General features: G+C 39.9%; 1 protein-coding gene across 2 annotated transcripts in view; it reads right to left on the minus strand.

Annotated features, from left to right (window-relative positions):
* Positions 1–11,086, minus strand: part of LOC100533374 (heterogeneous nuclear ribonucleoprotein L) — a 35,114-nt gene extending 24,028 nt beyond the window's left edge. The window contains exons 1-3 of one of the 2 annotated variants that reach the window (XM_005106776.3): positions 10,947–11,086; positions 1,187–1,302; positions 799–847 (exon numbers count right to left, since the gene is read on the minus strand). In XM_005106776.3, the coding sequence (XP_005106833.1) occupies positions 799–847; positions 1,187–1,302; positions 10,947–11,003 (222 nt within the window). In that variant the 5' untranslated portion in view covers positions 11,004–11,086. The remainder of the gene's footprint in view (positions 1–798; positions 848–1,186; positions 1,303–10,946) is intronic. The other variant, XM_005106775.2, reaches the window with a different exon arrangement.
* Between the last annotated feature and the right edge of the window lie 2,129 nt (positions 11,087–13,215).

Here is a 13,215-nt window from a genome sequence, read left to right on the forward strand (position 1 = left end):
CTTGTCACTGTGCACGACTGAGGGCTATGATTGGTTAAACGGGGTAAGAATGGTAGCCTCTAGCTCACTTCAAGCTTGTTTACGTAAACAGCTGACAGTGTGGACCTGCCCTGCTAGCTGTTATCGTCTGTTGACCTTTCAGTTTTACACTTGGATTGACTTAAAAGTTTCGTGTTTTGGTGTGGTTTAGTGCTTTTAAAAGATTAACCTTCCTCTAGATCTCTCAAAACGGACTCCAAGAGGCCACCGAGGCGGTCTATGTGCATGAGTGTATGCTCTCGTGTGTTTATGGTGCTATTGCAAATGTATAATTAGGCAGCGTAAACACGGCACGTAAGCTGACTCGCCGCCTTCCGAGGGCGTGGTTTCCGTGAAAAGGGGGTAATTCAGATAGCTGTTTCTTTGCTCTTTTGCTATAAAACACCCAAACGCTGTACACTTTGAAAAAGTTCAGAGTTTCCTCGTTACAATAGCGTAAGTTGTTTGTATATCCAAATATTCGGAGCAGGAGAATCGCCACGGAAAGGGAAGCCCCTCGCAGTCAAAATGCGAGATCGGCCGGTTCATGCATTCAAATGCTTTGTAGAAAGATTGATGATTGAATACCCGTCTTTTCTTTGTTGGAGAACACAGATTTGAGCGTGGTTTCCCATGGTATATTTTTGGCCTAAAGGGTTTCGATTCCTACTTATTCCTCCTTCCTCATCGTTTCACAAATCATAATTTTTAAAAACGATGCTCTGTAATCATAGAAAAGGTAAAATTAGAAACCCACAATTAGACAGAGAAGGACCTTACCTCAAATTCAATCAACGCTTGTCTTTTTCTTGGCATCATCATGACATCTCTGCAAGGAAAACACAACAGCCATTAGAATATTCATTCTCATTTGACAAAATGTTAAGTCATTTCTAAATAGGAAAGTGTGTTACAGGCTATCTGCAATCAGAAATTACTTTCACTTCCATTGAGCACAAAAAGAGATTTGAACACCAGGTCATGTGCACCTGAAGTTGAACAAAAGGGTAGTAATTGTTGGTCAAGGATATGAAGGGGAATGTATATATATTTAATCAAGAAGATTCTCTCACTCAACCATCAACAGAAATCTACAATGTTCGCTCTGTGAACAGGGGGAACGGGACCAACAATCATTTTGAATTATACAAATCGACAAATCCAATACCTGACAGCTCCAAAGTGCTGCACTGCTTCCACAAGGTCACCTTCAATAGCTTGATCAGACAGACCTCTTACATGCACGCAAGGCGAGGGGGCAGGTTTGAAACGGTCTTCTGGGTCCTGCAGGAAACAAAATCATAGCAATATAATTGAAAGCTAACCGATTTGGACAGTATTAGTGCATGAGATACTTGTTTTTGTGTAACCTTTATTGCATTGGGTCATTAGGCATAAATGCTTAGCCATATTTCTCACATTAAAAAAAAAATCCCAGGGGGTTTCAGGGAAGCAAGCCCCAGCTTTAAAAAAAATGTAGGCAGGTGGGTTCCTCTTTATCATCCTTATCCATTATGATAATATGAATAATAAGCTTATTCAACACCTCTCAGCTGTGACAGATTGTTCTGCCTTGTACAAACAAGTTGACAACGGATGATTTGATGTTGAGGTGTGAAAAAAAAAAAAAGACCCATAGTTCAACTTTAACCATCAGGATCACATAATCAATGGACATAAAATCTTTTCTCCTGCTTACTTAAGATAAATTTACATATGGTCCCCGCTAATGATTCTCAGACATTTTTTTCAGAAAACCATCTTTCTTATTAGTTGTAGCGAAAATAAATTTTGACTTTCTTTGCTGTTTGAATGAGTTACTGTAGGATGGAGTGAGTGATGCAAAATCTTCAAGTGCAAAACCATAGAGTAATAAAATCTATTCATTTGTTTCAATAGATTTAACTTTTAATCTGCCATCTTCAACAGATGTGACTAATCCACAGATAAAGACAAAATTCTCCATACTCACTCAGACTCAGCAGTCAAATTTTTTTTAATGCCCTGTCTCTTTACAGCAGCTTCATGTTACATTTACTTTTACGAGAAGGTAGTGTCAATTGCCACTGTGTGACACGGTAACAATTGATGCCAGCGTCAATTGCCACCAATTAAATTGTAGCTCTTTTGCGTTGGTGAGTAGATCTAGCCCATGTATGCTTGCTCAGTATTCTGCGTTTGAGAACTTTCGGCTAAAAATCTCCCCCCTGCTTGTGGGTTACAGTGAATGAATTCAAAAGTCAGAACAGGCATGTCAGAAGACCCTACGAATCACTAGGCGGTGTTCCCTTTTCATTTTAACCCCACTGTGGGGTGGCCGGTTTGAGCAAGCACAATTTTCGTGATTTTGCTCAAACCAGCCAAGTAGATTTTCTTGTGCTTGCTTACCCAGTATTTTACATATTATAGAGCTAAGAGTAAATGTTTGCAGGGGTTGTTAGCACTTTACAATGTGAATTCAATATGTGTGTGTGCATGAGTGCGTGTGAGTATTAAGGTCTAGTAGCATGCAAGGTGTGTGACCGTATATTATGTGTGAGTAAGTACAGACATAGATCTAGTATAGTGTTTGTGTGTGTGTATGTTTGTAGTGTGTAACAGTTACAGTAAAATGATATGGTATGGTGTGTATCTATTAGATCTATGTGTATGTGTGTATGGATGAGTGTGTGTGTGTGTGTGTCTGCATTTTGTGCATGTTTGAGCTTTAAAACCCAGGAATTGACCATGCCTGGGCAGATGGGTTGCCTACTATGATAGATCCAGCTGGTACAGACAGTCGAATAACTAAATTAGTCTAAATACACCCAAAAATAAACATGTAATCTCTTAAATATGGGATTAAACAAAGGAAAGTAGTATTTTCCTTCACCAAAGAGGGTGGCCAGTTTGAGCAAATGGGTGACCGGTTTGAGCTGTAAAGGTTTCAAGAGTGGCCGGTTTGAGCAAAATGTGACCACATACAATTTATATGTGTATCATCGGGATAATAGGGTAGATAGAAATATCGAAGTGACTATTTCTCCGATCCGAACGTTCATAGAAATAGTCCCGATCTTTATTTCTCCGAACGGTTTCCGGCTTCTCATCTCGTGATTTTTTGCCTATTTGCGAGAGTTCGGCGTCAACTTTCATTCTGCCATGTCTGGGAAGGAGCAAAATTTTTTTTATCTAGATCTATTTCAATTTCAATTCCAAGAGCTTATCTAGAGATTTTTAGATGTCTGAAAATTCAGATAGTTCAATTGTGGTTGGGGCAACGTTCCCGGACTATGCTCGTTTGAAAATGCCCCCCCCCCCCCAACAATAAAAAATTAATAGAAAAACAACACATCAGAACAATAATAAGGAAAAAAAATTACACACCAACAAAATAAAACACCACAAAGAGGGGGAAAAATAAAAGAGGAACAGCAATACAAATCGTATGTAACTGTAACGTATTCAACAAATCAACGTGGTGACAACAAGTGAGAAAGAGACAAAGTGAAGCTAAATCAAAATACTTTCTTTCAAAAAGTAAAGAGGTTCGGTTTCTTTTTTGTGTTTGTTTAGTTGACTTTTATTCCCCGACTCGGGGACCGAAAATGCCAAAAAATAGAGCCGCGATTGATTGGTCGTGGCCGCGACAAACGCAGATGCCGCTTCTATGTGTTGTTATCAATAACCCTCCATAAATCTAGATCTACATCCTGACAGCACACGAGTGAACACAACACATTAAGTTTAAGAGCAGCACCCTTCACAGGCAACACGTCATAGCTGTAGCGAAAAACTGGAACTGTAGCATTTCTTTATACATCAGAGCTTTTCCAGCAGCTGATGTCATTTTTTGAGGATTTTCGGGTCCAGGGCGGCAGGGGGTTGAAGGGGGACAGCGTCCCCTTTCTGTTTGAGAAATTTTGGTTTCAGGGCATCCTAAGTATGCCATTTCTGGCTATTTAGGCCTAAATTTAACTAGAAAATAATTGAGGAAAAAACACCATACCTTGTAGACCTAGATCTATAGGCCTACATAATTTTCTGCTTGTGTTAATCAATCCATATATTTCTGCTTGTGTTGGTTTGCACCATAATCAGCATAAGGTGTAGAATTTTTACAATAATAGCTTTTTATATAACAGCTTGACTTGATCTCTAGATTCTAGATCTAAATAACTTGACAGCTTATATTCAACTTAAATCCACAACAATACTTACAAATAAACAAGTCTGGTAAAAAAAAAATCAAGCTCTCTTTAGAGTTTTCTTTTCTTGGCAGGCCCAAGATCTATTGAATCACAATTGTCATTTCTTCCTCTTGTTTACAGAGCTGGTGCTCTGCTTCTTGTGCTTTAGAAAGTGAAAGTAGAAGACACTGTCTACACTTTCAAATAAAAGAGCACTTCCGGTATGGGTTGGCTATTCTTGACTATTGGTAATAACGGAAAATTTTTATTTCGCATTTTTGAAAATAATATTTTTGGGGGGGGCACGAATTTTAACGAAAATTTTTCCATTTGCGGAAATCTGCTAATTTGCGGAAGACTGGAAGCCCTGATACATAAACATTTACTGCCGACATTTTTTGGACTGATTAAACCATATTGTATACGGACAATCTTTGGTAGTTCTAGAAGTAGAAGGTCAAAAACGCACACAAACTCAAGCAGAAATTCACGTTATATCGGGGAACGGGGGTCAGGAAAAGACACACACACACACAGGGACAGAGAGGCGAACGCACAACACCCAGCACTCAAGCACAATAAGCTAGATCTACCACCAACGCAAAAGAGCTCCAATTTACTTGGTGGCAATTGACAAAAAGTCAATTTTTGTCAATTGCCACCGCGTCACTCGGTGGCAATTGACACTACCTATATATATATATATAATATATTATATATATCCTAAATTTGCGGGAAAGGGTGTGATTTCAGAGGGTCCTGAGAAATAGTGGCCAGATTTATTTTCCCGAACGTTAGGAGAAATAGTGCCGGCCTAGAAATATTGCTGGTTCACCGCAAACCGGCCACATTTGACGTTTATTATGCAACACCACCCTTCGCAATCAATCCTATTTTGGTGTGACAATCGAGGTCCAAAATCAACGTAGGCTCGACCCTGTGCGAATAAAATTAGGCTGCGGTTATTGGTACAATAGTGTGTACAACTCTAACTAGTTATTAGAACAATTGTACTAATAACCAGACATAGTTATTCGTACAATTATTCGAATTTTGGTTGTTGGTAAAAATAAGCCTAGATCACTAGATCTAGTCATCCAGTTGGTTCTCCCCTGGGTTGAGCATCAAAGTAATAACTTTAACCAGGTCTAAATTGGTAGGCTTAAAAGGAAAAGTAGGCGAGATCTATACTTCTATCAATATATAAGTAGATCTAATTATGACTAGATTCTAGATCTAGATTTATACGTTTCTTTATTTTTACACAAAACCAGGAGTGGAAATCTTTGAAGTCAAAACAAACAATTATGGGGAAAAAAATTGTTGGTCAGTTGGGGGAGGAGAGATAAGAAGGGAAAAAAAAACAAAAAAACAAAACTTCCAGGACCGGGATTCGAACCCACACTCATAATACTTCTTCAAACGCAGACACGCTGTCATTTCGGCCATCAGAACTATCAATTGAAGGAGGTAGATTTAAAAGCTTAAATATTTTTATACCACGATTTTAAGGCAACACATATTTCTAGATCTGTCTTATCTAGAGTCTAGATCTAGATCTAGACTTGGTTTTTTTACATGAGGCACGAGGGGCACACCATCATCAAAGAGGCGGCTGGCATCAGATCAGCAGATGAGGTCTGACAAAAAATTAAAAAATTTAAGCAGGTGGAATTATATTGGAAACACTGATCTAAAATCTCTAGGTCTAGATTTCGATTTTTAGATCTACTAAGACAGAACATGTTGGTAGTAGGCCTGTGGGCATGCAGGCCTACTATTGTACGGATACCTGCAGCACTTCGTACAATTGTGCGTACAACGTTGTACGGATAACTAGACAGAGTTGTTCGCACAATTGTACGGTACAATATTGTACGGATAACTAGACAGAGTTGTTCGCACAAATGTACGGATAACCACACTGTAAAATTATTTCTTATTCCCACACCCGGTGTGAATAATATTAATTCTTATGCGCACACCCGGTGTGAATAAAATGAAATCTTATGCGCACACCCGGTGTGAATAATCACTTCCTTGTTTTAACATGGCACTCAGCCTTCCTTGTCTTATACTGATACGTTTCGTTTTATTGTCACCCTTGCACAAAATCAGGAACAAAATAAAAATTACAAACGAAATACAAACCAACAACAACAACATAATGGGGCTACTTTCGATTGGGACCTCAGATGGGAATGGTTTTTTTTTTATATCTTGATCAGTCCTGCCTACGACGGCCACTTTTCTCTTTGACAATGGGTGGCCGTCTTACACAGGTTTGACTGTACTTAGACGTAGTCACGTGATTGGAGGGGAATCCTGGTGTGATGTTAAACAAGATGGGCGCCGTACCTAAAAATAGTTTGCGTCTTTCTACGTTTAATCGCATGTGTTAAAACAAGGAGGCATGCCCCTCTGTAACACCCCCCCCCCACCCCCCCATTTTCTTTTGGCCACCTCTATTCTCACCCAGGGTGAGAATAGTGCAGGCGAGTCTTTTGGCTATTCTCACCCGGTGGGCGTTCACCGTTATAGCCTAGGCCAACCAGTGAAGCGTTCACCCTCAACCACAAAATTCTACACTGTGATAACAGATTTATAGAAGTCTGTGCTGTGAACAAACGTTCTAGATCTATTACTACTGTTAGCTTTAGCCTAAAAGCGTGCAATTTAGTCTGTGGGCAGTGGAGAGAGAGAGAGAGGAGTAGCGCGAGAACTTCTGGGCAAAACAAAATGGCGACCCGCGTAGTTCGGCTCGATTCGAAAAGTTAAATAGCCGTAGTATCTTTGTGGACAACCAAATTTATTTAATTTTGTTGTTTAACATCATTTTTTAACTTTGTTTTTGTCAATTTGATCGTCCACACCAATAGTATTCAGAAAGAGACAGAGAGAGGGGAGGAGTAGTTCGGCTCGATTCGAAAAGTGAAACAGATCTAGCCATAGCATCTTTGAAGACGATCAAATTAGCTTACTTTTGTGCTATAACGTAATTTTTTCTTGGCTTTTATCAATTTGATCATCCACACCGATAGACAGTATTCCAAAATGAGGAAAAACAGGTCTTGTTTCACACCGGGTGAGAACACCCTACGCTGGCAATTCTCACCCTGGGTGAGAGGTAGGTAGATCTAGATTCTAGATCGTATTTTTATTCTCACCCCGGGTGAGAATAGCCACTTCCTTTTCTTTTACCCCAGTGGGCAGGCCCCCCTGGACCCCCCCCCCCCCGATTGGTCCATTGGTCCATAGCACATCAAGATCTAGCCTACTCTAATACTTAGTACAGTGGAGTCCACTTATAACGAGTCCTGAAGCAACGGGAAGTCTGTTATAATGACATCAATCTAAAACCCTGTTTTTTCCCCTTATTTATCTTTGTAAATAAAATACTGCTATTGCGCAATCACATAAACGCGCGAGTCGGTTATAGCAGAATATAGCTGCTGCTGTGCACAGTGCATAGGCCATTTATTCAAGCAAAACCTCGCCAGTTGAGAAACTTGGTTATCAAGCGAAACAAAGAAAGGGAGTGCCCATGTGTGCCAACGATGAAGGCCTGAGTGAATGAGTGGGGAGTGTGTGTGGCACGTGCAGACACACTTTTGTGAAGCAGAACGCATTGCCTGATAGTGATAGGCCAGCCTAGTCTAGATTATCTAGGCCTAGGTAGGTATTGTATCGTGCCTCTCACTTCTCCGATGCGGGGATGGAGAGGTCACAGTGCTGTGATTGATCATAGAGTATAGAGCGAATGTGTGACGTGCACAAGCAGACGCGGAAACGCGCCACAGGGTGTGGTGGGGTGGGGGGGAAACACAGCGGGCGAGTTACTCTCAGTTAGCCTAGAGTAGAACTTTCGTTCTGATAGCTAACGCCGAGCTGTCAACATCGGTAACGCTAGAGTAAGAAACCTGATTCAATTTTTGATCAAGTAAGACCTAGAGGTCATGTTGAACAAAGCCATCATCGGAGGAGATAACAAAAAGAAATAAAACAGAACACCAAACTCATAGATTAGGCCTGCTTTATTATTTCCTTTGAATTTGTTACTGGATCCCTTACAACGAGAATCCTGCTATAATGGACATTTCGTACCGGTCCCCTCCCTCTCATTATAACAGGATTCCACTGTATTACTATTAAGGAAGAGGCTAGCTGTACTTAATGACGGCTAGACTGGCAGTCTAGCCGTACTTAAGTACGGCTAGACTCACAGTCTAGCTGTACTTATTCTTAATATGATGGCTAGACTGACCATTTACAAAAAATAGGCCTACTGAATTGTAAATATACATTTTTAGTGTGCAGTACCTAAAGTATTTGTATTTGAGACAAAACCAGGTTCCTTAATGACAGTGCATGTATTTTAAACCTCCTGTTTTCTAATGTAAATAGGGCCTAAGATAAGTACGGCTAGACTTCTTGTCTAGCCGTACTTAAGGACGGCTAGACTGTCAGTCTAGCCGTACTTAATTGACAGCCAGGCTAGCCGTACTTAAGGACGGCTAGACTGCCAGTCTAGCCGTACTTAATTGACTTAATATTGATGGCTGAATTGTAAATGAAAATTTTAGTTTGCAATGCCTAAAGTATTTGTATTTCAGACAAAACCAAAAGGTGCCTTACTGACTTGCATGTATTTAAACCTGAATAATTACTAGATCTAGATCTAGATCTAATGAGACCTGTGTACTTAACAGGCTTGAGTTGATTGGGCCAAACCTAGATCTAAGTACGGCTAGACTGGCAGTCTAGCCGTACTTAAGTACGGCTAGCCACTTCGTACTATTAATAAGAACAATCAAATATTTCAAAAACTATTAATTTGTGATGGAAATGAAGATGATACTCATGTTCAGCGCATCAATATTTAGATCTAGAGTAGGCCCGCATCACTGCGCTACTGTTTGGGTGCGCAACCCCCGGTCTCCTGCTTTGTTTTGGATAAGAACAGCGAAAACGAGGTCACTTTCTGTGAGCATGCGCAGAATGCAGCTTATTTCACTTTCGTTTTGGAGGTTCCTGTCAACACACGTGATTCTACGGTGTCGGAAAGTTTTGCCCCTTCATATTAATGGTTTTCGTAACCGGTATCGGTCAATTTACTAAGCGCTTGAGTAGTCGATTATTTAGCACATCTCGCTAATCTAGCTCTAAAATGTATACTAGAATCGATAAATACTATCGCAGGCTGCTTCTTAATGCCCAGGAACATGCCAGATAGGGTTGCGCACTGAAGCGGACCAAATTTGGGCAGTCCGTTTCAGTACGCAATATCGGCTTTTTTGCTATTTGGCATTGATAGTGTGGCTTCTAGGCCCTTTGTTTGTTTTACTTATTAAGTTATTTCTTTATGACCTGCATTGTACACTGGAACAGACTGTTTTCCTTCCATTTGGATGCATTATATTGCCATTGGAAGATGATAAGTTAATGTATTCATGTCAAAATTAATTAATATGGAAATATAATCTCCAAAATGTTCAATTTCTTCTTTTCATGTCTTTTTCTTCTTCTTTTTTGCCCTTTTCCTTAAAGAATACTAGTCTAGGTATAGTCTAATTCTTGTTTTCTTCTTTCACTTCCTTGTGTCCACAGCACCTTTCTTTTTCAATTTCTTCTTTTCACGTCTTTTTCTTCTTCTGTTTTGTCCTTTTCCTTCTAAAATACTAGTCTAGGTATAGTCTTATTCTTGTCTTCTTCTTTCCCCTTCTTGTGTCCACAGCACCTTTCTTTTTATCCATTATCAAAACACATACACAAGGTGTAAGGAAATCTGTTAGGGGGCGAACAGCTCCCAAAAAGAACACCCCTAATTGACCTTGGCCTTCCGTTATGGTCAGTACAGGAACTTCTTGCAAGGAAAAGAAGACAAGGCAAGGATAGAGAAAGATGAAAAGTGTCAGAAAAGAGCTAGATCTAGATCTAGAGCTGTAAACATGGTACTATTGCGCACCCAACCAGACGATATGTTGCACCAAACCAGAAACCTTGCGAACCAAACCAGACACACGTTACCAAACAAACACCACCACAACATATAGAAATTTTAAACTGCTGTTACAGTAATACGCTACACCATATAGAGAGGAAGTTTTTCTAACTTCTGGTGAAAAAATCATGAAGATCGACCTGTAACTTCCAGAGATATCCACAAAAGATCGCTTACTGTATATCGCACCACAGGATGTACTCTCTCTAGATTAGATCTCTAGACTAGACTTCTAAATCTAGAGTCTAGTAGAAAATGGACAACTGGTAGCTAGATCTAGATCTAAGTGTGAGACGGGAGGGAAAGTAAAAAAAAAATACTCTATTCTAGATCTAGATCTAGATCTAGATCTACAACTTATTCATAATTCATGGGTTTGTAACACATGACATGAATAGAAAGCTAAGATACAGCGTTGTTTTCAGACTGGCCAGACTTGACACTGCTTCACTCAATCACTGGGTGGCAATTGTCGCTACCTTACTGTCCTTACGGGAAGGTATCTAGATTCTACATGCAAGCTAGACATGCAACATGCATGAAAGAATGTTACATGCATATCACACAGAAACAGGTTTTGGGCCAAAATACGCGATTGGGGATGCGACAAAGAGTTCCAAAACCAGCTCCGACTCATGTGTGACCGGGCGCATGATAAGATGCTTGTCAAAGGCCGTGATGACAACACCTCCTTCCGGCATAAAAATGAGGTTCTAAGCAATAATTTGCAATTTTTCCAATAAATAAAACATGCGTACCCTAGTGCCATCGTCTGTCCGTTGTCTTTTGTTGGAGTGTTCGTAATTATTTGCCATTTTCCCCCGATGATTTTGTATGCAGCCGGCAACTTCCTGAGCAATGGTGGAAAGGAAAATGTCGGTCGTTTGTGCCAGGTTTAGCTACGTTTTGCAATGGGCAGGAGTCTAATGTCATTATAAGGCGAGGCCTAGCATATGAAAAATGAGGTAAACCTACAATTTCGATCCCAAATCCACGGATGGCTTTTTAAAAAACTGCAAAGATTTTTTAAAGTTCAAAACGTAACTATGAATTCAGATTACCTTCTCTTTGATGTTTGAAACAGTTTTGATTAACCATTGCAATTGTATGTAAAACAAAACTAAAAATATGTTTTGTACTAATAGCGGCCAACTTGGTATTATGCTATGAACCTCTCTTTCGCTCAATGCCTTCCCATGATTCTTTCAACAGCGCCCCCTCTCCACTCTCCGCTCCCTGGGCCAGTAGGCCTACAGGAGTGTGCGTAAAATGTTTTTGTGAGAGCGATTAAAATCGAATTATAATTTGGCCATATATTATGAGAGTGTGGTTAACTATTAACATAATATAAACGTGTCACCCCAATTGCAATAAGTAGAAGCCTGAGACCCTGGGCTCATGTTGAAGGAAAAATAATGAAAACATTTTTAAAAAATAGTTTTCACAAGTAAAGAATCCTCAACTATGTGATCTCATTATCTCACTCAAGCTCTGTATCTTATTTTGAATAGTCTAGTTTGCCACCTCTTCACAATAAATCATGAAAACTGGACAGATTCCCAGTTATGGTGCTTCAAACACCTTTGGTGATTAATTGATGGTGGTGTAGCCTGTGTGTGTGTGTGTGTGTGTGTGTGTGTGTGCGCGCGCGCGCGCGTGTGTTTGTGTGTGGAAAAAAAAGGGGGGGGGGGCTTGGTTAGGTTGCAGAACTTATCAAACATAGCAGAGTAGTGTTGTCAAAGTGGTCTCAGCAAGAGTTTTAAGCCATTTGCGATTTCCATATATGTATATATATTACGTGTGTGTGAGTTCAAGATCCCTGCAATTACAATCAGTCTTGTAGTGACTGCACCAGAACGATGAAGATGATTGACAGGCCAGCACGAGTGGGAGCTTCAGTGTCCGGCAACTTCAGGCCTAATTAAATTGAGTAGGACTAGATCTAGGCACCATTCACTTATGAACTCACAACAGGTGGCAAAAAACCCCAACAACAACAAACAAACAAACTCAAACAAACAAACCCAAAAAAAACCAACAACCCCATAATATCATGCATGATAATCTATCAGTTTCTATATTATAGATCTCTGGCTGGTAATTGTAACATGATGAAGAAATAATTTTGTTTTACAGCCTGGGTCTGCAAATTTGTACAGACTAGACCCTTGCAAAGCCTTAATAGCAATGCCTTATAATTATTATCTGAGAATCTGGCCAGTGTCATCCAAATTTATTTAGTAAATTCTATGTCGGTCGTTAAACTCTTAGTATTGAGCACAATCTATTTATTTTCACGTAAGTCTAGCTGTAATAACGAAGAATAAGAAATAATGTTGTTTTCACAACAACACATAGGCCAATAATATATTATCTCAGGCTTCCAAGTGAGGAGAGGTGTCAGTAATTTGTCAACGGCAGGCCTGCCTACTTTGATTCTTTTCAAGGCCACCGTCGACATAAGATATTAACTGGAATTATTTGCTATTTCGATATCCGTCATGTCAGAGTATTAACAGATTTAATATTCATGAAGTGTCAAGCACTATCATTATAATTCAGACCGGGCTCAAATTTGCACCTCAAACTTCCGCGTAACATATTATAAGTCTGTATAGAGATCTATATCCCGTGCGTGTGCTACAGGGCACGGCGGCGCTGACCTGGCTTTGACCTTCGAGATTAACAACATAAATAGCAGTATGGATCGTGACGACCAACCGCAGGTCGTTGAGATTCGACATTTAGCAGGCTCATAAATATTTTATTTGTTTTGAAACCGTGCTTATTTCTGAAGACTGAAGGCATCATTCAAAATCATAAATGGGGGAACAAAACAATTTTAAACGTGATCTTTTCCTTGTTTCTACAACACCCCCACCCCCAATACTTTCAAATAATTTCCCATTGCTTAATTTCACTTTGAAATATTATGTACAGGGTTTACTCTCCTATTTCACCACGTGCCCTCATCCCCCACCCCCCACCCCCCTCTCTCACTTTGAAATATTATGTACAGGGTTTACT

The sequence above is a fragment of the Aplysia californica genome, unplaced genomic scaffold, assembly GCF_000002075.1.
Source record: "Aplysia californica isolate F4 #8 unplaced genomic scaffold, AplCal3.0 scaffold00555, whole genome shotgun sequence".
Lineage (NCBI taxonomy): Eukaryota > Metazoa > Mollusca > Gastropoda > Aplysiida > Aplysiidae > Aplysia > Aplysia californica.